This window comes from Lepisma saccharinum, chromosome 17 (assembly GCF_977018435.1).
Source record: "Lepisma saccharinum chromosome 17, izLepSacc3.1, whole genome shotgun sequence".
Taxonomy (NCBI): domain Eukaryota; kingdom Metazoa; phylum Arthropoda; class Insecta; order Zygentoma; family Lepismatidae; genus Lepisma; species Lepisma saccharinum.
In genome coordinates, this window is record NC_139245.1 from 26981826 (window position 1) to 27009684 (window position 27859).

The window sequence follows — 27859 nt, forward strand, 5'->3', positions numbered from 1 at the left end:
ACTATGGTCTACATTGAAAATAACCACCAGGGTTGACAAACGAGATGAGCCATCAAGTTGGAGTGGTGAAGATAAGGACTCGATTAGGGATCTTCTTTGAAAACCATTCTTTTAAAGAACTTGTACCGAAAGGTTGGAGGTGGTGAATCACGAGAGACCGTGTCCTAAACTGTGCATAACCAAAACAAGTAAGAAGAATGGGAAAGTTTTCATTAAGCAGTTCAAGTGTCTCAGTAAAAAGAAACAATATTATTTTTGAATTTGTTTGAGTCCACTTTATGCACAGAAAGGTTAATTGGAACTTGACCTACAGTTTAAAGTGGGATCCTAATCACTTGACCGAATATCGAATCCGAGGCCCGTTCATTACAAGGCAACGAAGTTACGTATTGTGTGGTTATCTACTAGCAATATTATTTATAAATAATTTTACTTACTCACCCCACCCTTACATTACATTTGAAAATGAAATTAGCTGAAATGAAAAACTGACCTATTGCTTGCCTATCTCGAAAATTCATGACACGCCTCTGCATCCCAGATTTTCTGGGAGTACCGGAATGGCATAATTTGTCCCAGTGTCCTGAAAAGTTTATTTGGGATGCAAAAATTTCCTGGAATCGGGCAGGAAAGCAGAAATGATTAAGACTATAGTTCCATGGATTAGTATTTCTATTTACATGCATAGACTTAATTTAAAAATGCTAATTTTACAAATCAATCTAACTGTACATTGGAATAACCCTTCTATCAAGTTACAAAAACAAAAACAATTAGTAATAATGATACTTTGATTTCCGTCTGCTTGCAGTGATGAATTTCAGTTAAGATTCTCTTACTGTAAGCAGTCAATGCTCGGGTGTTCGTTCAGCTGTTTAGTCTGCAATTTTCAAGAAATGTTTTGACACTGTGAGATAGCAGCTTGGTTCATTACACCGAAAAGGAAGTGTAAAACATATGTTAATGAGACTGTCCATAATAATTATAGTGTACATACATGCTACTACTTTACTGGATCCAGTCCAGAGAAGCTTCCGGTCTGCAGCATCCCAGAATTTTACTTATAAAATATAGCAACCCTAACAAAGTTAAATAATTTTATGATTTCCATAAATCTCTATTGATTTTTGTAATGCTGAATCTTTTTATTATTTTAATACTTAAATTTTCACAGATTGTCTGGATGTCTTATTTAACATTTCACTTGATTCGAATGTTCACACTTATTAGATTTATGAATATATATATTGCAGATTTTTTCTTCCACGAAGATTTATTTCTGTAACATGCAAATATTGAATTAACAATTATTTTCTATTTGAAAGTTTGAACTTTACAGATTACTTCAATATGTTTAAGAAGTATCAAGACGAATATGGGGATGTGTTCACATTATGATCATTAGGATATCCTGTTGTAGTAGCTAATTCAGCAGAACTCTACAAGGTAAGTGACAGATAAAATTGTAATGTTTCTGTAGCTAGCATGAATGTTAATATATATTTTACTTAAAATTAAATTTTTAATTATTAAATTTTAATTGGAAATCAGATTTCTGTATATATGTACAGAATGTCTCAAAATTACTGAGACGATGTCATTTAGTCCAAAACACAACAAAGTACTATCAATTCCACAGGAGAATCTTTATACAGTATATCATCCAGATGGTGAATCCCAGGGATGATTTGAAAACTTGTAACTATGAGTGACCAACCTGCATCACAATGCAAACTATTTGTCTGGACTGAACTGTGGAGTATAGCAAAACATATATATTTATGCAAGTCTAGAAATTAATAGGACTGATTAAGACTGGAATATGCCCAGAAAAAAAAATCGTGCTCAAGGTGGTCTGACAGGGTTATAATTTTCATAAACTATATGAGCCAATCATTGTTATTATTATTATTATTTTTAAATTTTATTTCATGATAGACAATTCTTAACACACAAGAAAATCTTGAAAAAGTGTTCTTGGGTTACCAGCCAGGTTAAACTGGCATTAGCATCCAACGTTTGAAGCATAATACTACATTGCTCTCATCTTTAGAGAATCAGAAATCTTGAATTCTAGACACTATTTTTCCCTGGAATTATTGGTTTCATATTTCTGGAATCGAAATGTCATTTTTAATATTTATAGCGAAGAAAAATTTTCCCATTCCAAATTTTCTGACAGTTCAAGTTCCAGAAATCAGGATAAATATGGAATTAATTTTTTTAATTGTAATACACAAATTTAGGGATCCTACCTAGTGAAATGTGTGATGACACTCTACCACATGAAAAGGACAATCAAAGGAAATTGTACATGTTTTATGCTTTAGTTTAGGTAATACTACCTCAAAGATATTTCATAAGGGTTGAATTGAAATCTTAACCCTCCCCCAAATCAAATCTCTCTTTGTACATCCTTGGAATAAGACCAAATAACAAAAAACTAAATTTTATCTTGCTCTTTTGAAGTAATTACAGATAGTATATATAAAACTTCATTTCATGAAAAGACATTGAAGAAAAGGTTTAAGAGAAAATGTTATTGTAAATCCAGTATATTTTCTAGAGAGAGTGATTTAACTCTAACCTTAAACAGAGCATTCCGTAGTGAATGTCACGGAATGCTCTGTAGTTTCTCCATGTATCAATGGATGATATTCAACTTGACATCATCACGCAGTGCACTTTGGGAAGAAACAACATGAAGTTGGGCAAACAGATTCGCATATGTTAAGGAAAGTGTATGAGGAGCCTTCTTACAGCAAAAATTTGCTAGATGTTATACGTACACATTCCCCATATGATCATGATAATCATACCTTTAATCACTTTGCCATATACGAGGTGTGGCTAGAAAAAAACTGGATTGATGTTGCTGTCGACAAACGGCAAGCGCGTCAAGGTCAAGTGGTGGATGAGCGTATAACGTGATATCCTGCCTATCGACTGTGTGATTGCCCAGGGTGCAAGGCACTCAGTTCCGCTATAGCTTGTGGATGAAGTGAACCGTACATCTACGCTCCGTCGGAATAATGTTAAGTGTGAAAGTGGAACAGCGTATCAATGTAAAGTTTCTTATGAAGCTCGGAAAATCCGCCACAGAAACTTATGGTTTGTTGAAGGAAGTGTACGGAAATGAGTGTTTATCACGCACGCAACATTTGAGTGGTTTCAAAGGTTTAAGGAGGGATGAGAAGTGATCGCTGACGACTCTCATCCTGGACTGACTTGCACGTCAAAAACGGAATCAAAATATTGCAAATGTCGGTGAATTGATTCGAAAAGATTGTTGCATTAGTATTCGAGCTATTGCTGAATTCACAGGAATTGACAAAGAGAGTGTTCGTCAGATTTTACACGAAAGTTTCAACATGAACAAAGTGTGTTCGAAATTGGCGCTACGCAACCTGACAGTGAAACAAAAGGACACTCGAGTGAACATCTGTGGTGACATTGTAACAAACATTGAAACAGACCCTATATTCTTAGAGAGAGTGATAACCTGTGACGAATCGTTGTTTTTCACCTACGATCCTGAAACCAAGCGCCAATCAATGCATTGGAAGAGCCCGAGTTTGCCACGACAAAAGAAAGTTCGAATGAGCAAATCAAAATTCAAAGCCATGATGATTGTTCTTTTCGACATCCGTGGGATTGTGTACATTAATTGGGTACCTGAAGGCCAAACTGTCAACCAACATTATTACATTACGGTGCTGATGACCCTTCGTGAGCGAGTAAGAAGACGATGTCCTGATTTGTGGAAAAGCAAGTCATGGATTCTTCATCACGACAATGCTCCTGCCCACATGGAATTGTCAGTCAAGGCTTTTTTGGCCAAGCATGGGATCCCAGTGTTAGAACAATCGCCCTATTTGCTGGATCTCGCTCCATGTGACTTTTTTTTTATTCCCAAAGGTCAAATCAGCACTGAAAGGAACCAGATTTATGACCGTAGAATCTGAAAACAAAAGCGACGGAGGTCATGAAAATGGTTTCAGAAGATCATTTCCAACACTGCTTTCAACAATGGAAGATTCGTATGGAATGGTGTATCAATAGTGCAGGGCAGTACTTTGAAGGGGATAATGTTCGTATCAATAAAAGGTTTTGCAGCAACAGTCCGTTTTTTTCTAGCCACAACTCGTATAAACACAATACATACTTTTAACAAAGGATCTCATGTGTTTGCCTGAAATATGGCAGCAGAGCATGATTTCGCACAATAAATCGCAGGGAAGTTGTTCGCTGAATATCATCCATTGGTTTTTACGTGTTTTGAACAGAGGGGCACATTTCTGCAATTTTATTGATGGTATTCTGTACTAAAATACTTACAGCAGGTTTCCCTCAATTTTTGTTGTTGATATTACTAACCGAGAATTTTGTAACATTACTTTTATATTTTAAATACACGCTATATGCTAGATATTTCTTGTTCGAGATTTTTTGAGTCTCGTAACATTTACTACTCTATCTCATTTCCAGACAATACTTGGAAGTCCACAACACAGTGGCGTACGCAAGGGGGGGGTTACCGGGTTTAAACCCCCCCTTGAGCTTTTGAAATATTATGGAAAATGCTGTAGAAAAAAAATAAAAATTGCTAATTTATCACAGTCAAAGATCTGCGACAGTAATAATAATAATAATAATAATAATAATAATAATAATAATAATTTGAATTATTATTCCCATGCAGCATGAAGAAAAACACAACATTCCAAACACAATCTAAGCGGCCGCAAACTTAATTTTGCATTTTTTTTTTTTTTTGCAAAAAGTCGCGCAGTGACTCTCGCGAGAATTGTGAAAATTCCTTGCTTCGTCCTTATTGCAAACGTTCTTCCCGGTACTGATTTCACATCCCCTTGTGAACTCTCAAGTGATGCTGAGTCTACATCCACATCATTAAATAATGTTGAAGAAGTGCTTTGTGAATCACGTAGAAGTGATAAATGTGTTGGAATGTCTATAAACTTACTTTTCAACGAAAACATAGACTCAGTGGAATTTAGCAACATGTATTCTCGCGCTTCATCATCATCCTGGGTGAGTTCCATAGGTAAAGGTAATGTAAATTCCCCCGTGCATATAGCACCGTGCCATGAAGGCACACATAGTGGTGTGGTGGGCCCCAAAGATTCTCGATCTCGAACTATTTTGCAGGTGATGTGATCAGCACCATGCTCCGGCAGCTTTCATCCCCCAAGGTTGCTCTCAGGTACCCATTGCTATGATGCTGGGTGCGGAGACAAGGCTGGATAAATTCCAACCAATTCGGGAATCGAACCCGGATATCCCACGAAGTTGTCAGACTAGACCAGCACGGCTCCTTGAATGAGTTTCATATTTCGATTATTTCAATAAATTTAATATATTTGCTTGTTTTTATGGATTTTCTTCACACTTAAAATGTCTCACTTATCATATACAAATAACCGTTGACTAGACAATTACTTTGAAACAAAAGAAATGTAATTTTGTTCTATTTCTTTCATAAATAGCAGCTGCATTAGTAGTAATTAAACTAATTAATTAATTATAAGAATTGTTAATTAATTTATTATTATTATTAATTAATTAAAGTATAATAAAACAATGGTAATGTGAATTTGTAGAAAGTTTTCGAAATAACACCCCCCTTGATGAAATCCTGGGTACGCTACTGCCACAACATATTGGAAAGGGATCATTTTACAAACCAATAATGTCTTTCCTAGAACAAGGACTTTTCACTGCAAAAGGTAAGTTGAAAGATTTTAAATGGCACAAGAAAGATTTCAAGTGGCACAATAATTATTTTCTTTTCCCTTATTTAGAACCAATCATTTCTTAGAGACAGATATGTACATGTGAAATAAACAATTAAGATCACTTATTATCACTTGTTAAAATTACATAAACAATTATTATGTTGATGATTCTGTGCAAGTGTCATTTAAAACTTTGAAAAATTGCAAACAATCTTACCCATGCCATGAGGTAACAGAACTCAGGTTATTTCCTCTTGACAGAAAAGAACTGGGTCATTCTCAGGAATTTTACAGGTCACAGGTTATGGCTTGTTTTTTTAGTAATCAGCCTTATATTTTTCCATTTCTTCTTGCAGTCAATATTTGCTTTTTAAATTTTTTTAGTAAACCTGTGCCAAGATGATGATCGCACCAATCATCTTCAGCAGAGAGTCTTGCACTGCCACTGTGGGTTTAGACCTGGCCTGGGCATGCATTCCTTTGCAAATGCCCTTTATCAATTCCATCTCATCATTATTCATCCTAGGGTCTCCCTGGTGGTGTGGTAGTAATGTTGTTGCCTCGTAATCAAGGGGTCCCAAGTTTGGATCCTGGTGGAGACACACTTTAACCCATAAGGATGCACATATAAGTAAAAATTACCAAGGAAATTTTGAAACATATTTTTTGATCATTTCCAATGAGTGCCTGAGGCCATCCTTCTCAGTACCCTTCTAGTGAACCCATCTGAGTGTCTGGACCTTGAATCGGTTATGAGACTATGTTAATTCCGCTCCCAGGGCCATCGAAATGCTGCCTGCGCAAATTTCACCCAACACATGCTCATACGTTTAAGTTTGGTTTTTAACATATTTTTTTTTCATTTTTATGAATTCTGTGATACAATAAAAATGTTCAAAGTTAATAAAATTAAATTAATCAACAAAGTTTTGATATTTAAAGTCTTAAGTAATTATAATTCAGACTTAAGACTTCAGACAACTTTGCATCTGAGTATTTTCGTACCCAGCATGTATTGTTACATTATGGCAGAGAGTGCTCGTTTTACAATCTTTATCAATTGCAGAATATAATAACACTTTTCAAACGTATTAAAATTAGTTTAATATAAGAAGGTATTATTATTATTATTTGAATGCTTCGAAACAATTACAAATCATACTTAAGAAGCAATTTTGCTTCTGGGTATTTCTTACATAGCTCACGTCCTTGCATCCTAGTGGACGGTGTGCATCCTGATGGATTAAACAATAGGTTCAGTCCCGATTAGTCACCCTGTGCATAAGTGGCCTTAAAAGCAAACTCAACTCATTGTTCACCTTCATCATCATCTCATTGTTCATCCTCATCATCATGATTAACCTAAAGAGAGAGAAAAGCATCATAAAGTAAATAAAATATCAATTTACATTAGCAGAGTCTGGTGGCAATTGAGACTGATCATGCATCATCCAGTGAAAAACCTACTTATTGGTACCCAAAGCAATGTGACACCACAGTGTTTCATTTTTAGTTTTAGTGCAATGGAGTAATTTACTTATGTATTTATTGAATTTACTTAGTATCTGTTCTATATTCTTTATTCTTTCAGCCAAAGTATGGAAAGAAAACCAGAAGATGCTCAATCCAGCTTTCCATGTTTCCCTTCTTGACAATTGCATCTCTATGTTTGAGAGGAAAAGTCTAGCACTAGTTGAAGAACTTAAGAACTTTGCTGGTCTGGAAGAAGCAAGTTTGAAGCACACAATCTACCATTGTGCTCTGGATATTATTTGTGGTGAGTTAATGTACTAGTTATTGTACCCATGGACGTCCGCAGAATTTTTCCAGGGAGGGGAAAGCAAGGTATTTTTTTTCCAGGGGGGCAAAGGAGGCACATTTTTTCCCTTAATAGTGATGGCCCCTCAAAAAGCACTATTTCAGTCTGAAATTATCATGTTTCTTCAACTAATTTATAAAAGGACGTTAAAAAATTAACATTAAAAACTGTACTTACGTATACGAGTATGTTGTTCCTATTTTTCTTTCTTTAGAACTACGTTTCAGAGATTAACTATCCCCTTCTTCAGGTTCGTATGAAAAAACTAGGTACTCAGCATAGTACCTCGATGAAATGTAATAAAATGATTGTGGACAAGGGTTGGTGTGGATAACACGAGCTTTTTATATACGTCTGGGCTGGGGATATAATATCTTAAATGTATCCCCTTCCGACTACCATTTGCTTGGCCCCCTAAAGAAACACCTCCGTGGGCGGCGTTTCGATACACTGGAAGAGGCAAAACAGGCTACGGTTACCTGGTTAGGGGACCTGAAGCAACATTTCTTTTAAATGGGCATGGATGATTTGGTGTCACTTTGGAATAAATGTTTGGACCGCAGTGGTTCCTATGTCAAATTTTAGTGTGATACCATGTGTCAAACATACTACAGTTTCATATTTTTTTCTATGCACGTTTTTCAATAAATTGAAAATTCACCTTACTTTTTGATACACCTTTTATGATTCAACATGGCTACAATGGAGTAGGTGAAGGTACTTTAGGGTGGCCACCTTTATGTGTTGAATTTATATAGGACAATGCAAAAGACCCATCAAAGACCGTTTCGCCGACCACCTAGGATACATACGCAGGAAAGAAAGTTCTTGTGGTTTATCGAAACATGCCTTAGAAACCAACCATCAACTTCCACAGGATTGCGTTTCCTTCATTGCACACGTGAAAGGCGAAATAGAATGGGATGTTAAGGAAGGGATACACATGATCAAAAACACAAATAATCTCAATGACAATTTATGTGGAAATCTTTATTCTTCTTGCTACAACACTGCAAGACCGCAACGACATCAAGGAGTCTAAAGCTTGAAAGAACACCAAAGTGTTTTTTATCGTTCTGTTTGTGTGTTATTTTAGTGTTTTTACAAATATGTTGCCGGCACGTGATGTAAGAAGTTTTCTACAGTCATAAACCCATGTAGATAAAACAATCATGCATGAAGTGAATACTTTCATAATTACGGTAAGATCCTAAATTGTGTGTACATATATGTGTGTGTGTGTGTGCGTGTGTTTGATTTGTAGTGGATATAAACCTTACATTAAGGTAGCATAACCTTTGTAAAGAGTGTGCCACAAAAAAGTAACCTAAGACTGAAGAAAGGAGCAAGTGGATAATGTATAAATTCTACTTTATTATTACCATTATTACAGTTATTACAATAAATGTTTCTTTCTGAAGGTTTCGTAACATATTCACTTGTCATAATAAATGCTGGAAATGGTTCCTGTTTAAATGAACAATAAATGCTGGCTGGCATGGGGTACTATGGAGCCAGGCTACTTATTTGTGGCCCATCCAGCACTTTATGTTTGCAAAATCTAAAGGAAAACACCTAATAAGAATACTCATGCTTGGTGTAGGCTTGAATGTAGAATGCATATTCATTCAGTGGTTCCTTAACTTGGTTTAAAAATTATTTTGGGGAAACAAAAAAGAAGTACAAAAATACCTTTAAAAATTATCAGCATGATAACATATATTTTCTCTAATTTTAGGGTCACGATACAACAGGTTTTACTGTCCTGCTGTTCATTTGAAATGAGTCATCATCCAGATATTCAGGTATTGTTCCTTACATGTGTGTTTGAAAAATTAATATGTTTGTGACACTTATTGTTATGGACAGTGAAGATTTTAAATCAGTTTATAAAACTCAAATCCAGAAGTATCAGAACCGATAAAATAGGCTTGTTGAACTGAAACACGTTTATTGATTATAGTTTACATGCATTTTAACTGTGAAAAGAAATCCCCATGGACATTGAGAATCAATTCTCAGTGTTTCACAAGCTGACATATAAACAGACATGGACACGGCACAATTCATGAGTCCCACAGGGAAATATAATTTCTGTGGTTTCACGTACCAGCATCTTGTAGGTTTCCAAGAATTAAGTTTCCAGGATGTGTTCCATGGATGTGCCTTCCCACCCCTTATACCCCACTTGGATTCAGTGTTACCACAGGTCTTCTTCTCCCCAGACATGTCAAAATGGTGTCTGGGAAGATTTTTTTATCAAAAATGTATAACGGTTTAACAAAAATATCCCAAATGTGAAAAATTATCGTAGCAAGTAACAACAGATAAATGTCATGCTAGTTCCAGTGCGAATATAATCATCGATAGCATCTGATAGCCACTGATAGGTCGACATCAGAAATCTACACAAATTGTCTCTCATGTTGCATTATCTCGGATTCAAACTCATATCTACTTTCATTTAAACGGTTTATCAAGTAGTGTCCAGTTCATTTAGCATGCTTTGTTTTTATGCTTTTATATTAAATTAGAAAATAGAAATTCCGAAATGAAAATGTAATTGTGCAGATGAACTTAGAAAGGTTACAATTAGTTTCAAAAATTTAAAAATATAAGATGACCTCTTTTTAACTTCGCAAAATATGGCTTAGACAGCTGGTACCCTACATAACTTAGTACAGATCAGATGAATTTATTTATCTGAATGTCAACAAATACTATTGCAGTTTGGAAGAATTTTCCCCTGGATTTCTCTAGATTAACTGTCTTAACATAACGTCTTAAAAGCTGCTTGCGGAGTTTGAAACTTGCTATATATAAATATATATTCTAAACCTCCACTCTCCATGATAAAGTATATGAAGAACTACTTGAAATATTTGGTGACTCAGATAGGGGAGTAACAGTTGATGATTTGAAGAGAATGGAATCTATGGAAAGGTGTATCAAGGAGAGTCTACGACTGCATCCACCAGGAGCTGTTTGGAAAAACTGCAGGAGAAGATATGAACATTGGTAAGCTATAGGGTTCCCACACACCTGAAAAACCTGGAAATCTCAGGGAATTTGAAAAAAAAAAATCTCAGGGAAAATTTTGTAATTGATTAATGGTTCCCAATGAAGCAAAACTGAGGGATTATAATATGCTCCTGTCTGTGGATAATCCAAGCTGTTGTAGCATTTCTCTTTCAGCAAGGAACTCATATCTATTTGTTTGTCTGTTTCTTGTTTTTAAATGAGATTCCAGGGCTGGTGACCAAGTGTATACCCTCATAAATTTTGCGCTTTTTAAAATTTAATTAACCGATTTCGATCTTTTACATGACGTAAAATATATGCGAACCTGATACAGGAACTTCTCAGGAGAAACAGAATGAAGGCTGAAACTGGTGATAAAGTAATTCGCCAGTTTAAGACATTGTAGCACAATGTCAGCAGTGAAAAGGAATTGAAAGAAAAGTTTTGTAACTTTTCAATCAAAACTGATGCACTAGATTATTTTTTTTACGGGTGTCGTGAAGGCCAAGGATGACTTCTCTGAGTTATGGAGCACTGTTAAGTTGGTTTTGATTTTATGACATGACAATGCATATGTGGAAAGTGGATTTTCTGTAAATAAGCAGGTTTTAATAGAAAACTTGAGAGGAGAGTCTGTTGTGGCTATTCGGCAAGTTTATGATGCAGTGAAAGTGGTAGGAGGAGTGTCAAATGTAGAAGTAAGCAAAGATATGATCCAGAGTGTTAAAGGTGCACGTATTAGATACGAAGAAGCATTGCAAAAGATGAGAAAGAAATGTGATCACAAAATAGACAAAAGGAAAGAAATGAAACGTAAAGCAAGTGAGATCCGTGCGTTACAAGTCAAACAACAAAAGATGCAAGAAGAAGCAAAGGCTATTGCAGAACAATTAAAAAAAACTTGAAGCTTCTGAGAAGTAAAGTTTCTTAATTTGCTGTATCAGACATTAAGTACATTTCTTGTTTTATATTTCAGTCTCAGTAACTTATTATTCCTTTTTACATCAGTACTAATAATTGTCACTTCATTTTTATATGTTTTAAAAATTCCAATAATTTGTTTGTCTTAACTATTATTGTACGCATTACAGATTAATTGATATTGTATCTATTTATAAACATCTATGAAAAGTGTGAAAATATTTCAATGTTCTATATCAGATATGTTAGAAATTGTTTCAGAGTTGTGTAAAGTTCTAGAAAACTGGTCATCTTTGTTCTTAATTACATGCAAAGAAGTGTAATTTTATTTTATTATTGAACTAGTTTTGTTATTTGCATCAGAAAACAACAGTAATAAAGGTGAGGATGGTATGGCTATGAGGGGAAATGGAGGAGGCCATTGTAAAATTATAGTAGTAATTTACTGTGCATTCAATACTCTGGAAAAAATATGAGGATTATGGAAAACTCAGGGAAATCTCAGGAAAAATGGATTTGGAGTTTGCGTTGGAACCCTGTACTGTTCTCCAAGTAATGTATGGAATCACTATAGATTAACTGCAGAAAATAGACTATATATGCATGCTGAAATGGTAGGAAACTCAGACTTATCACTTACATGAAAACTCTGGAAAAGTCATGGAAATCAGTTCATAAGTAAAAAGTTAGGGAGTTTTGAAAAAAAAGATTAAAAGAACCTGGATTATAAACTGCTAACAAATTTCACCTTTTCCTCGAAGAAGTTTCATTTACGTGGGCTGGAAATTTAATAGTGGCAACTAGCAAAGGATACAAAAGAGATACCTCTGCCCTTCGATGTAGTCACCAGCATTGTGTACAACCGTTGCCAGCAATGTGGAAGTCGTAGAATACCTGTAGCATCACTTGTTCTGCTGATGGTTGGAATGGAGCTGTTTATTGCCTGAAGAATCTCTGGAACAGTTCGGAAGCTTCATCTTAGGGATCTAATCAAAGTCACAGGGGCTGCTAGAGCATCTGCCAGCCCCATCGAACTAACAAATCAGCCACAGGTAGCGCTACATACACCCGAGCATTGTCCTGCAAAATGATGGGAAGATTCAGCAGAAAGGATTCGCAATGCAGGTTGCAGGTTATGTTCCAAAAATAAACAGTAATACTGTGCATTGATGGTCTGTTCAGGACAGGGGTGCCCATCCCCCCCAAGGCCGTGTATACATCCCTTCCAGGGGGGGCACTCATCATCGAGCGGGGGCAATATAGTCTCCCCCCCCCCCCCGGTTGCATGCTAAAAATGAGACTATATTTTTTCCAACTTATCTCTGGTTTTGATAAATTTGGAAAAAAAAATATTTTTGCGCTAGTTGGATCAATAGAACCTCAAGTTTTTGCTACCAGCAAGAAGTATGTGACACAAAGATTGACGTGCAGATTAGAATTGCAGCCACGTCTCTACAAATCAAGTGTAACGTGTAATTATCCCGAATTCGCTGCTTCTGTTTCCAGGTTTCCATTGAATCTGCCAGGCGAGGTCAGTGTGAAACAATAAACCCAGTGTACCCCGGTGGGAAAAGTGTGGAAGAGGGGCCATAGGCCAGCTTAATATTAAGTCTCTTCTTTTCCATCTACGATAAGACGAGACTAGATCCTCCAAGACTTGTCGAAATGAGACCAAGAACGAGACAGTCCACTGTAAAATCTAGAAGGAGAAGCAAACAGAACGGGTATTTACACTTCAAGACGAGACCCAATGCAAGATAGGCATCTACAAGTGAAGACAAGACCGAGAACAAGGTAAACTTCTCCTTCCAGACAAGACGAGAGACTGACAAGTACCGTCTTGATCATATCAGTGCTGTTCCTTCAGTGGCGAAATAACAACCTTCTCAACATAACAGAAAAAATATATTTCTCCTGTCCTCAATTATCTCTACCATTTGCCTAAAGTACTTTCCAGTTCTTCGATCTCTCGCCCTCCAACTCCTCCTCACAAAATTTAGCACCTATGCCCCATAGCTACAGACCTACCATGTGTTTCGTATAATGTCACAGTATTTCCTATTTTTCAATCTAGCTGTGGAAATTATTTATCAATATCAGAGAAATTTGAATTAGCCACTCCCTGTGAATGAGATCCACGCAAACACACACATACACAAGATCCTCAGATGAAAGTTGACACCCCACAGCCTGCCCCAATCTGCGCTCTTGCAGCAATTTTGCCAATAACTTCTCTCGAAATTATTTAACTTTCAGTGCCCGGGGCCACAGTAGTACAGGGTTCCCTGGGCAGGTGCTTTTCCGAAAATTTTGAAAGTTATCTTGGAAATTGTGATCGGCGTATTGAGGATATTTTTAACGCATCCTTGTATGTGTCTTAAAAGGTTATAACGTTGCATTTTATTCCCCGTGCGTATAGCACATGCACATTTAGGGGATCTCTGCCATTTTGGAGGTGCTGTGATCAGCACCACGTTCCAGTCGACTTTACCCCTCCCCCCAGAGTTGTCCATAGGTACCCGTTCATTTGAGGTAGGGCAAGCTGCCGCTTTATGCGGAAACAAGGCCGGAAAAATTCCCAGCCTAGGAATCGAACTCGGGTCTCCTGCGAATTATTTTTCAAAATATGAGAAAGATTTAATTAGGCTCTCGGCGGGAGCCTCCTCAACTAGCTTTTGAAACATACAGCAATGAGAAACTGAATATCCCAATACTTTTTTTTAATCGTGTTCAGTTTATTGACATAAACCACCTAATGGCAAATTATCTTATTTGTCTACAGAAAATATGACCATAAGTGGCCGTATTTTGATGCATGTAATGTAGTTAATTCCTAATTGTTATAATATACAGGGAGTTTTATGTGGCAAGAAATAGATGTCTCCTCTATCACATTCCATAGGAATAACCTTGCTTTTGTTATGAGTTACTTTCCGCATGTAGTCCAACTTAAGTTCATCATATAAAAATCAGAAGCAGGGACGTCGTTGGGGGGAGGGGGGCACTGGCCCCGGCAAACGTCCACGTGGCCCCAGGAAATTGTTCTGTATTTGCTGGAAATTTTACTTTGATGACAAATATTGCAAAATAATTCTTCAATAAATTTTGCTTGCAGTTTGAAACACTTCTTCAATTTTCAGTTGCATGATCCCAAGCAAGTCATTTTCTTATTTCCCTGTTTCTTGCTTGTTGAACACAAACAGAAGTATTGGCAGAGGATGCAGTTAATGATTTTATGGTCTGCCCCGGTCAGGAAAGTCGGAGACCTTTTGAAAATGCACTTTTCCTCCCTGCTGCACACCAGATCCAGAATCCCCCAAAACCTGCACTTTCTCTTCATCTAGCCCTGCACTGGCATCATGGGCATCGAAAGGACAACACAAACAGGAAGATTTAGCTGCGGGTGGCTAGAACTTTCTGGGTTAATTATTTTATGGTTCAGAAAATATATCCGCATGCATTTCAAATTCCAAGAACAGAATTCTATTGCTTGTCCCTTTTTCGGCGCGGGAATGAATAATATAGCGGTTCTTCTCACATGCACTGAACCCTCCAGCTAATGACCTGCCCTGCAAAGGAGGGAAAGGCCACTTTCTGAAAATTCGGAGAAACATCGAAGCGGTCGGTTCATCTGTTGATTTGGTGGACACTTGATGTCTGTCAGATAGTTTGAAGTAGGGTTTGTGGTCCGAGCAGTGGTTAACTTCTATAAACGCGAGAAGATAGAATCATGAAGTGTTGTGATCTCGTTTTCCTACGTCGCGAGTGAAATGTCGAATGAGAAGCTGCCAGATTGTCTTCCTCTGGAGACAATAGATCAGGATCGACCAAATATCCAACACATTGGCATTCTAAAAGAGAGTCTGACTACCACACAAGATCCTGGGTTCGACTCCCAGGGTGGTTGATCTCATGTATAATGAAGAATAAACCACGTTTCAATTAAGGAAGGAAACTAGGTATGTAGCAATTGTTCTGCACTTTCTGTGATTTTTTTTTCATTTAGACTCCACCTGCAAATGTGGAAGCTGCTGCTGCTTAGTTTGCTAGGTTGGCTAGACATACAAATATAATTAATCCCTAGTCATTCAGCGAATAATAGTTATATAATACGTATAATCATGAGTTAAGGGGAAGAAAATTACTTATCAATCATTTTCTGTTTCTATTTGTTGTGCAGTGGTTAAAAAGGTGCACTACAATGCCAGGAGTCCTGGGTTCGAATCCCGGACTGGCCGTGTGTGTTCTTCATAATGGTCGGTCCTCTCATCAATTTCACATCACTCATTGTCATCTTCATCTTCACGATTAGCCAAAAAGTGTCAGAAAAGCGAAGTAAAATAAACCAAATCAATCATTTATATATTTCTGTATTACGCCGCTTTTCTACCTCTTGGGTTATGTATGTAGAATCCTTCTAGGTAGCACCATGAAAGAAACTAGCACCTCTGGGGCTGATGCCATATTGAATACCTTACCATAGAGCTGGAACAACGGATACAGCAACAAATTTGTACATCATACAGGTCCTCTAATTCACTTGGCATTATACAGTAATTAAATACGTTTGCACACTGATAAAATACACAAAAGCCCACATCCGATAGGCTAGCTGAAAAAAATGTCATTTCCGCTGCCTCGAGCCGACATGCATCATGCTGCTGTGTTAGAATATCGCACTCCCAGAATTCCGCATTCTTACAAGAAGCTCCCAGCGGGAGTAAAATAAAACCATTCTCTCCCCCCCTTCCTGGTTGGAATGTGCAGCATCCAAACTGAATCATGAAAGTTCAATTGATTTTCCCATCTGGAAGAGGCACAATCTTGCTGAGAGCTCTTCGGTGCACTCCATCCTTGGTGCGAACCACGGCTACACGAACAATATTGTCTTTCCCTGGAAACACTTCTTCTATAATGCCCATTTTCCAGGATAATGGGATAGGTTGTCTTCTTTCAGAAGCACAAGTAGTCCTGGTTACAGGTTGGGCTGCGTGGTTGTCCACTTCTGACGCTGTTGCATACCATGAAGATAATCTCGGGACCAGTTTCTACAAATCCTTTGTTGAAACTGTTGAACTCGTTGCCACCTGGAAAGTCTATTTTCCTTGAGATCACTTAAGTCTGGTTGAGGAAAGGAAGTTAGTGGACCACCAATAAGAAAGTGGCCTGGAGTGAGGTAATTAAATTCTTCATGAGAGTCAGGTAAGGATGTAAGAGGTCGAGAGTTTAAGCAAGCTTCGATTTGGCACAAAAGAGTTGACAGCTCTTCGTATGTCAGTACAGCATTCTTGGCGACTCTGCGAAGATGGTACTTCATGGATTTTATGGCGCTTTCCCAGACACGACCGAATGATGGGTTAAGTGGAGGTGAATTTTTCCACTGAAAGTTTTCTTGTGCTGCATACCTTTGAATATCTTCATTGAATCCTTGCGATTGAAATAGCAATTCAAGCTTCTGAAGTTCGTTCTTTGCTCCCTGAAATGTTGTAGCATTATCGCTGATAATGGTGGAACACTTGCCTCGCCTTGCTGTAATGCATCGCAATGCTGCTATGAAAGCTGTGAACTAGCTCAAGATGTATTGCTCTCATGGCTAGGCATGTAAAAAGAGCGATGTAGCATTTCTTTGTGATTTTACTCCTGATTGACCCTAGTTTGATGATGTATGGTCCGGCATAGTCTATGCCCACATGATTAAATGCCTTGCTAGGTGTAACTCTGATGGATGGGAGCTGTCCCATTAGCTGTTGTGCTGCGGATGCCTTCAAACGATAACAAGTTAAACACTGATGAATGATTTGCTTAATAACTTGTCGTATTCTAGGTATCCAGTACCTTTCTCGAATGGATGAGATTAAGAATTGAGGTGCTTCGTGCATCAATCGTTTATGCTCTGATGCAATTAGTAGACGGGCAAAATGACTCTTTGGATGCAAAATGATTTGATGCTTGCTGCTGAATTCAAAGTTGCTATTTTCTAGCCTACCTCCAACACGAAGAATTCCCTGATTATCCAGAAAGGGGTGTAAGTCCTTGAGGATACTTTTGTTGGATACTTGGCCTTTGGCAGTAAGATCATTTATCTCTTGATGAAAGAACGAAATTTGTGTCATAACGACACACGTTTGAGTGGCATCTTCAATGTCAATTGAAGTAAGTGGATCACATTGTTTGTTACTTACATTTTTACAATTACGAATGGATCTTTTACAGAGCGCTACAGTCCTTAACAATTTGAAAAATGTAGAGAAATTGTTTATTATTGCTTTTGATTGCAGATGAGACACCAGTGTAGTTACAGGAAGCTTTCGTTGTTCAGGAACATCTTTGTTGTTAAGACTTGTGTCAGATGATGATGGCCGGCACGTTTCATTTTCTTGCAACCAAGCTAAACCATGAAACCATAGCGAATGATGATGAAGATCTTGAGGTTTTACTCTACGGGAGATTAAACCCGCTGGATTATCCTTGGATGAAACATGTCTCCATTGATAAGTTTGAGTAAATTCCTGAATTTGCACTACTCTGTTGGAAACAAAAGGTTTCCATCTGCTTGCTGGCGATCTGAGCCATGCCAAAACTATTTGTGAATCTGTCCACAAATAAACAATATTAAGTCTCAAAATTGGCAGAGTCTTGTTGAGTAATTTGGCCAATAAGACTGAAGCACACAGTTCCAATCTATAGCTCTTTTCAGTTGTTACGGCGTGCGCTCTAGAAGCTGGCAGGGGAAGTGGAGAGCGGGGAAACAACGTATCCAGCGCAACGAGACAGGCCGGTTAGAGAGAGAGGCTGCAGCGTTGCCAGAGTAGCGGGAAAGATGAGTTGAAATCGAAAGAACCATGAAATACAGACGTACCATTGTTCGCGTATGGCCTGAGAATGCGTATTATCCCCATCTTGTGGTCAGTAGGATACCGATAAGTGTATGATATCAAGTGTATACGTTGTAGGAATTCTTTCGAACTGTACCGAATGGTAGCTAGCATTGTCCATTACAATCACTGCGTCTTTGATGTTCCTTTCGTCAAGCGTATCTAAAAACTGCAAAAACCACTGAAAACTAATTTACATTTCTGTAGAAAACCAGTGTGACTGGAACCTACGTGACAAACAATAATGCTCCCACCTTTACCCACGAGTACTTTTAAACCCCCTGTACCCTCTTTATTTTGCCAGATTTTCGTTGGAGCGTAATTCTGATGTCTGTACGTTTCATCTAAATGAAATACCTATAGGGAAAAGGTTCCTTATTTTTTAGAAGATGCATTTTTCGCAAAAACGTTACTCTGGCTGTAACTATATCGGCTCTCTCCATCAGAAATCGTCTACCGTCATTGCTCTTTTTGTACTTGAACCCCATATACTTCAGTATCCTCCACAACAACGAAACTCCCCACTGAAAGCTTATTTGTGTACGCAAATGAACGAAAACTTGTTCAGTGTTGGATATTCACCCTTTACATAATACCCGAGGATAATTCTTCTTATTACGTTGTATATCTTTATCGCAAACGTCGATTGCCTTTGTGATACTGTTCCTTTTGATTCGTTTGCGCGGTGATTCAATTTACGTTGAACCCGACGCCTTAAGACTGTCTTTGCCTTCCCTAACAATACCAGTGGCGTATGCTGGTTCTAACGAGTGGGTAATCTCCGACCCTTGATCATCAAACTCCAAAAGATTCCGTGCATTTTATATCAGGATCCATATGGGATTTAGGAATATTTTGTGGGAATGTTTGTCTTATTGTGACGACCACAATCAATTAATTCTCATTATTGCAGTTTAATATACGTGTAGAATTTCAAATAATAAAACAAGACAGTATTATAAAGCAAAATAAAAAAAAACTGTGAAATATAAAATGAAAGACATGCACTAGTGAAATAGAAACCCTCATTATTAATTTAAGTGCAAAATTCAACTTACCCCAGGACCCGATTACTTGTAGTTGAACTCCAGTTTTCTTATTTGAGAGGTGAACTTCCCAATAACGACTTCATGAAATGGAAAGGTGTGGTTGTTCCGAAGATTACGTAGCAACTCCTTTTCAATTGATAGCAGAGCAAGTCCACTTAACCTGTCCTGTCCTTGGGTTGATCTGCAGAGTGATTTTATTCTTTTGAGTGCCGAAAAAGAACGTTCAACAGAAGCTGTAGTGGATGGTATAGTGAGAATGAGTGTTGCCAACTTATATACTTCTGGCAAGGCAACAGTTAGTTTGTTCTTTACCATATTAGAAACTATCTCGTAAATTGGCTTCCCAGTAAAATTGAGATCTTGAGATGCATAGAGAACGGTGAGTTCATTTCTCAGCCTCACAGAATCAAAGTGTGCACCATATTTTTCCAATAAAGACATGAAAGCTCTTTCTGGAAAGTTACTCTTAAACACTGGGAACTGAAATGAATCCAAGAGGGAAACAAAGTGCAATGTATGAAAATCGCCAAATCTATCATAAAGTTGTCCATGTAATGTGTCGATCACTTCATTAAACAATCCTCCACCTGGCTATGTGCCTGATGTGTTTGTTCCTTATATGTTTTAGTCGTTCATCTTCATCACTATTAATCTAAAAAAGTGGAATAGTAACTTAAATTAACTAAAATATATATAATTTATTTATATATTTTCCTTTAAAAAATATTCAGTTCCGTGAAGGAAGTACTCTCGCTGCTTTTGAAGATTAGAGAGAAGAAACAATCACTATTTTTGCAAATACAAGAATGGGGGGAGTCAGCTTATAGGTGCATTAATTGCTTAAGTTTTGAATTTTAATTTAGTTTGCTTCATCTTCAATATTTAAGCTTTTTCCTTTTGATAAATTTCTATGTAACAGACATCAGCAAGACAGAAGTAAATGTATAGTGAAAATTAGCGTAGAATTGGTTTGCCTATGTTATTCATATTTTCCTGTTCTTCGAACTTTACCGAGTATGTTTTCCCTATTTCCCTTACAGAAGGCAATTTGGGAACCCAAAAATCCCGTTCCTGAGAAATGTCCCTGCCATAAAAAACAAAAAAAAAACACAGTTTCTATGTTTAGCAACGACATAGCCTTCGCCTTCGGGAGAGAATTGTGGAGGAGGGTTGTAGGAGGTCAGTGGTCGCCAGCGGAGGGAAAGGCAAACTCTAGGGGTTGAGACCGGTGGACTCTCACCAGAAGGAGCTTACCCTGGCCACGGAATCGCCGCGCCTGAGAAGCAGAGTTTCCTCCCCCTTCTTTTCTTTCTCTTCCCTCCTCGCCAAGGGTTGTAAAGGAAGCGGGTGGAATGACGTCAGGGTGAGATTCCCTAACGTCATTCCACCAGCTGGAGAAAGGTTCCCGGACATTTAGCGGCAAACGGTTGGAAGCATTCGCGGCGCGCTGGAAGCAAAGAAATGATGCATCGAAATTGGTTTGGAAGAATATTGCGAAGAAATGTATATATTTTTTTTAAAAAAAAGAAAGAAATACAGCCGGGTCATCTGCGATTACCTAGATGACCCAGAGTATACGCCGCTGAACAATACGCTGCACAGTTCCCGTACTCACTCCACAAGTTTCCTGCCTTGGCTACAAACTACCTCTTTCCTGTTCGCCATCGTACGATACTTACTGCGTTAATAAGCACAAAGCTCCCTATGGAACAACGAGAGTACAAATAAACGTCACATCACTTGCCACATACACGTTTATCGAAGAAACAATGCAGTTAGGCAATACACGACGCGACAACAATTACTCCCACGCATGTTATTCCTACATTCCGCTCATAACAAACAGGAATCAACACTGGGGCAAAACACCATCAGCAACGCGGTGAATTGGCAACACAGCAACGTGCAGAACGAAGTTAGCGCTGCAGCTTCCTCCTGCAACTGCGTAACTCTCGGCTCCACCGCTAGGTGGTCTGTTCTCTGGTTGGTCAGCGGCATGTTCCCCGCTCCCCACTTCCCCTGCCAGCTTCTAGAGCGCACGACGTAAGAACTGAAAAGAGCTATAGGAAGAGTGGTTTTCTTGATCGGGGCGACCTGTGATTTTGAGCACAGTAAGTGCACTTTGGTGTAACCTTCTTCGTTTGTTGAACGAACATACAAGCAACTGCCATAATTTTTCTATCACAACCAGGTGCTAGGATGAAACGTGGTATTTGCATTTCACTGATGACGTAGCTGAGAATGAAGATGAACCCATTCAACTTGCAGGCTTTCTGGAAGTGGATCATCCCAGTTTATGTTATGAAGCCACAACCTTTACTGAAGGCATTAGTCCTGTGATGGTTGGCAACACTGAGCACAAAATACTTGTCGTAAAATTGCTATTATTAGATCTGAGACGGATCTCTACTGAATGACTCGATTCAGCTGACGAATTGTTGATTCCCTGAATGGGAAGTCTATGCTTTACCTTTCGAACAATGGCGTCTCGTCCCTTGGAGCTTCCGGGGCTTAGCCCCTAAAGAAAAACGGACGTATTAACGTAATTATCAATCACCATAACGCATAACTATCAGTCTTTTAAAAGGCAATTTTTACCCACGTAAATTCATCGTCTGTTGCAATGGATACGACAGCGCTCCTAGCGGCATTGATGTCAATTATCGTTTTCCGGGGCACGTCGCAACGGAAGGCGTGACCTACACCCACCTACGCTACAGTGAAGGTCACATGCTAGCAGAGAGGGGAGGGGAGAGTGCAATAGATTTGAGTGCTGATTCGGGGCTATTAGTTCCGTTGCGTCGCGTTCGATGTCACGTGTGGTTCTGTAGTGTTTTGGTGGCTTTAATTCGCTATGTTTGAGTAAGTTTGGCAGGGTTTATGCTCGTACACAAATTGATGAAGGACATAGGCTGTCAATTACAATACACAATGAATTTGTCCGGAAAAATAGGCATATCTTAAATAGAATTATTGATTGCTTAAAATTCTGTGTCGACATGAACTTGCTCTACGAGGACATAATGAAAGAGAACAATCTTTAAACAGAGGCATCTTCCCAGATTTATTATCCCTTCATAGAAGAGGGAAAACTAAAGAGGGAACTTCGTGTTCTTTATTGTAGTGAAGAGTTGAAAAACATAAACTCTATCAGTAGATTGCATTCATTTTTTATTTAAAATTATTTAGAGGGTACCTTTTCAGAAGCAGTAAAAATGACAAACATAGTTTTAATAACTCCAGTGGCAACAGCTGAATCTGAACGATGTTTCAGCAAATTGAAGCGTATTAAAACCTGCTTAAGAAATGCAATGGGACAAGACAGACCAAATGCCTTGGCACTTGCTAACAATAGAGATAGAATACATTTCAAACATAGAGGGCTTCAACGAAAAAGTAATAACAAAATTTGCTGAGCAGAAGAACAGGGGTTAACGTTCGTAGAAAGGTATGTTTCAGAACAATACCTGTTTCTTTTGTAATCATGTGAATTGTCATTATATTTTAAATTCTTTAAAAAAATAAGTCCAGTTTTGTAGTTTAGAAGAAGATAAATACCCGTTTTTTTGTAATTCATGTAATTTGTCATTACATTTTAAATTCTTTCAAAAAAAGTAAGTCCACTTTTGTAGTCTAGAAGAAAAAAATACCTATTTTTTGTAATTCATGTGAATTGTCATTATATTTTAAATTCTTTAAAAAATAAGCCCCGGCCAAATTTGAGGCCACGAGACGCCACTGCTTTCGAAGACAATGACTTTGAACAACATCTTCAACAATGAAATTATTCTGACTCGCCGCGTCCAAGAGAACACGACAATTGACCCAATTGCCCGCTATATTGAACATTTGCCGTAGCAAGTAACACCTGTGATGCGCTTTTCTGCTTAATTGAACAATAAGAAACTTGAGGTGCTTGATCTGAATGCTGTGAAGAATTGCTTGTATTGTTTACCATTGATGGGTTCACATGACCCCCAGATGACGCCTGACGACGCTGGTGGTTTAAATTGGATGTACCTTAATCTACGTGAAGTTTACATTGTTTGCATGATCCATATTTACACTGTGACGAAACGTGATTATTGCTGCTAAGACAGTTAAAACATACACGATTCTCACATAAAAATTTATACTTTTGTGAAATGGAAGCTTCACACGAAAATAAGCGATGTTTGTTTGCTTTACAAAACATGCACAATGAAGAACCTGTCGTAACATATGACTTCGAAGATTGCTGAAATTGAGCACTATAATGTTTGTGCATATTTATAGATGATTTTGTTGCTACCTTGTTACCTTCACTCGTAACTGGATTAATCTTTCCAAGAGCCTGGCATCTGTGTTCTAGAAAACTAAAGAGCTGATCTAATGTGCTAAATTCAGTATCATTACTTTCTAGTTCAAATGCTCTTCTCGTTGCAGGATCGAGATTTGAAACAAGATGCTGAACTAAAATTATAACAGTTAACGACATGTCGTCAGCTATCATTTTGAGCGTTGAAATAGAGCTGACTGCAGTGTTTGTAAATGCACGAAGTTCCTGACAATTCTCTTTCACAACTGGATTGATATGTAAAATATCATTCACATGTGAGATTGCAATCAAGCTTTTATTCGTATCGTTCATTGAGTTGCTCCCAAGCAATGTGTGTAATTTGCTTATGTCATTGGCAAATTTTGAATTAGATGTAAGGCATCGCCTTTCAACGATACGCGCAAATACTGAAACTTCTGAACATTTGAAATATCTACATTGTTGTGTATCAGCGACACGAACATGTCCTTCAAAGACACCCACTGCATGTAATTACTGCTAAAATGTGGTAATGCAATTTCCGGCAGTTTCACCTGCGTATTTGAAGTTTTAAATACACATTTGTTTTCTACACATATTCGTTTTTCATGGTTGATAATTAATGTTTGCATCTGTGACTTTAAATCCAAATACATTTCTTCGATTTCATTCCTTTCCGCGTCGTGCTCACCCTTGGGTGTTTCTGATTCTATTGTGTCGAGCACGCTATCCAGTTTACTCCAGATAGCATTTACATGTTCCATGCAGGTTTTTTTGTTGTTGTATTTTTGCTGAGGATTCTTCGTAAGTACTGACATATGATTGAATGCATATAAGTTTCCCTTTGTGGGAACTTCTTTCTTTGATCAATGCTCTTACGTTTGCTATGCTTCCTGAGAAACGAAACTGAATGCAGGAATAAACACAAGAATGCAAAAAGCTATGAAAAAATGAAAAATAAAGAATGTTATAGGAAACCAGACTTTTATACTCACCGCTGCCGAAGCTTCACGGGGAGTTGATTGTTGATTGTGTTTTTCTCTGCAGAGCTTCATTGTTGATTCCGACGAAATCTCGAAGAACTGAAGAAAAGTTCAAGGTCAACTATTGCTTCATGTGTATGGGAACGAGAGTTCCTGAAACAGCTGATACCGTGACGATTGATGCTACTGTAATTGCAACCGAGATCAAAGTCACTGCAAAATGCGTTGAAACCATGTTCGTTACGAAAGTGCGGAAAACATGTATGCGTGCAAACCAAAAACACTGTTTGTTCTGTAACACTATCACAATTAGCGCTGTCACAACTGATGATCACTGACCTGCACAAATTCTATCCGGAATGCAGAGGACCATAAATGTATGTAGAATCCTTCAGGTAACACCATGAAAGAAACTAGCACCTCTGGGGCTGGCACCATATTGAATACCTTACCATAGAGCTGGAACAACGGATACAGCAACAACATATGTACATCATACAGGTCCTTTAATTCACTTGGCATTATACAGTAATTAAATACGTTTGCACGCTACGTGACGTCTTGTTCCAATTCGATGTTCTTAATCGCAATCCGTCACAACCCATTTTAGTAGTTTGTTCTGTTTTCATAATTATTTTGGAAGTAATTGTATTCTTTGGACATCTCCCTGTAATAAAAAATAAAGCACCACGTCTCCCAAAACACACACACACACACACACACACACACACACACACATATATTGCTTTACTTATTCCCTTACGCATAGGCATAGTTCGCGTGTTCTCAGGAAGAAATCCAAGCATCAAAAAATCGAAATGGGCAAAGGTCAAATTAATTTTTCACCTTACACAAACTACTAAAACCCAGTCTTTTTAAAATATTAATAAGTGCATCGCTCCACTCCTTCTCACATATACCGCCAGCTGGTCGGAAGTTTATTACGGTCTCGTCTAGTCCCACTTCCGACGAGCTAACGTGTATATGGCTCTGAAAAAGAATTCAACTGGTTTTGAAAAATTACCTGCAAGGCAAGAATTTGTACGAAGGATGAGTGAACTAATCCTAATCGGCATCTTGCACCCTCCTTGACTTCCTGAACAAAGTAAGATCGTGTATCTTCTCAAATTTAGTTTTATTTGCTTAACAAGTGCTATTTGAATTTACATCATCAAATACATAACAGTACGTTCTGCATAAATATAGACAATCATATGACGACTCCTATTCTCTCTCAATTATATAACAATAGCAATTGTATTAAAAAAAACAAGCCACGTCAACTACAACTTGCTCCATACACTTACAAGGCAGACATCTCTTAACATTTAGCCCCTCTCCAGACTTCACAAATTTAACTTCGACGATCAACGTTGATTATTTCTTTTACATTTTCTCTAGCTTCATCTTTGTCTTACAAACATTTATATTCACACAAAAAAACTATCCCTAAATATACATTCCTTCTCTTCACTCTCGTATTTCAGGAATTAACCCCGGCGATAGAAATTATTTGCAAGTTAGTTCGCGATCTATTCTAGAATTGACAAAATGGGAAAAGGGAGAACTAATTCAAGATTTATTAATCAAAAGTAATGCAATAAATTAAACCTTTAGATAAAATACTATTGATTACTAGCCCACCTTAACTCCAAATTACGCAAAGCTTCCACATGTTCGTTGTGGACGTCCCAGGTGTACGGGGAAAACGGTAGAGTCACGCCTGCCTTGGCTCAGGTGGCTATCACGTCGTGGAGAACACTGTTACCGGAGTAGGTCTTATTGCGGTCGCAGCAGGGAGAGAACTTGCGACTCACGCAACTAGGAAAACCTGCCCCGAAAAACTCGTCAGGTGGCAGTATCGTCACTCCCATGCGAGCTTCTGGGAGGGAGACGAAATTTATTCGAGCGAACTAACAATCTCAAGGCTAGGGGTTTAATTCCTTTTATACAAGGTGGACCGAAGTATGTGGCAAAACAGGATAAATAGCCCCGATTCACCACAACCTCCCCACCTTCGAAAAAAAGAACGTCAGGCACCAAATAGCAACACAATACACAGTTACCAAGGAAGGCAAAAAAGGCATATAAAACCCCATCAAAATATCACATACCCTCAAAAAAACTTTTGTTCGATTTCCAAATTCTTATAATTTTTTTGTTTTTTTTTTGTTAGATCCCGATTAGCCCAATTAAGTAAAATAATATAAAAGTAAGATATACAGTAAATAATGAAATAAATATCCAATAAATATAAGAATAGGCATAAGTGGAACCATTATTATAAACTATCTGATACCAAAAATACAAACACATTGAGATATAGCTGAATGAGCACAATAATATGCTAATAAATACGATGAATAAAAATGAGTCAAGGCCTTGTGAACACATAATGAGGCTGAAAACTAGCACTTCGGCGAAAACATCATGATAATACCAAAGATTAAGCGCATAATATATAAACTCATTGATTAAAATAATCGTCCTGGAACAATGACAAAAAAATCTCCAAAAGAGAACAACAAATTGTGGCAAAATACCTATGTACCAAACATAGGTGTGTGTGTGTATATATATATGTAGCACCATCAAAGAGTAGCATGATCCACCTGAAAAAGAAAAAAAGTATCCAGTGCACCGTAAAGTTTCTACATGAAATGAAATCCCAGAACTATCCAGCGGTGACCACCAAACACTCCCACAGGGTCGGCATTCAAGTCCAAAATTCAACACTACAATGACATCCATCGAAGGTTGAAGACATGACCACTCGATCTTCCTTATCATCATCTTCACACATCTCGCAGCAAAGGTAAATATGCAAGTCCGGCGTCATCTTGCGAGAAAAACAGCAGAGAGGGATGCTCAAAAAGAAGAACATGAAGGGTGCTGGAAACCTAGTCAAGCTTCGACCAAACCATGTCGAAGTGAACAAGACAATAATACACTTTCCAAAACACCATACTGAAGATCTCAACGACGAAGATGCGAAGATACTTCATACAAGAAACAGGGCAAAAATATTTGTGTAAATAGGAACTGTCCAAAAACACAGGATAAAGAGGATCACCACCACGATCGAAGCACTAAATATTCACTGGTGTGACTCCAAGGAGAGTACGAGCCAATAGTAAC

At 37.9% G+C, this 27859-nt stretch overlaps 1 protein-coding gene across 1 annotated transcript; it reads left to right on the forward strand.

The window, feature by feature from the left end:
- The first annotated feature begins 5677 nt into the window (after nt 1-5677).
- LOC146001339 (cytochrome P450 4C1-like) lies at nt 5678-9360 on the forward strand. The gene is made up of 3 exons (XM_083138654.1): nt 5678-5747; nt 7348-7533; nt 9314-9360. The coding sequence occupies exons 1-3, from the start codon at nt 5711-5713 to the stop codon at nt 9358-9360; spliced, it is 270 nt and encodes an 89-aa protein (XP_082994780.1). The 5' UTR covers nt 5678-5710.
- The last annotated feature ends 18499 nt before the right edge of the window (nt 9361-27859 follow it).

Excerpts from the sequence above, each read along its gene's own strand:
- LOC146001339 (XM_083138654.1), top strand. The coding sequence starts at position 5,711 with ATGTCTTTCCTAGAACAAGGACTTTTCACTGCAAAAG. Across the intron at positions 5,748-7,347 it reads AGGACTTTTCACTGCAAAAG|CCAAAGTATGGAAAGAAAAC; the intron begins GTAAGTTGAAAG and ends TTATTCTTTCAG. Across the intron at positions 7,534-9,313 it reads TGCTCTGGATATTATTTGTG|GGTCACGATACAACAGGTTT; the intron begins GTGAGTTAATGT and ends CTCTAATTTTAG.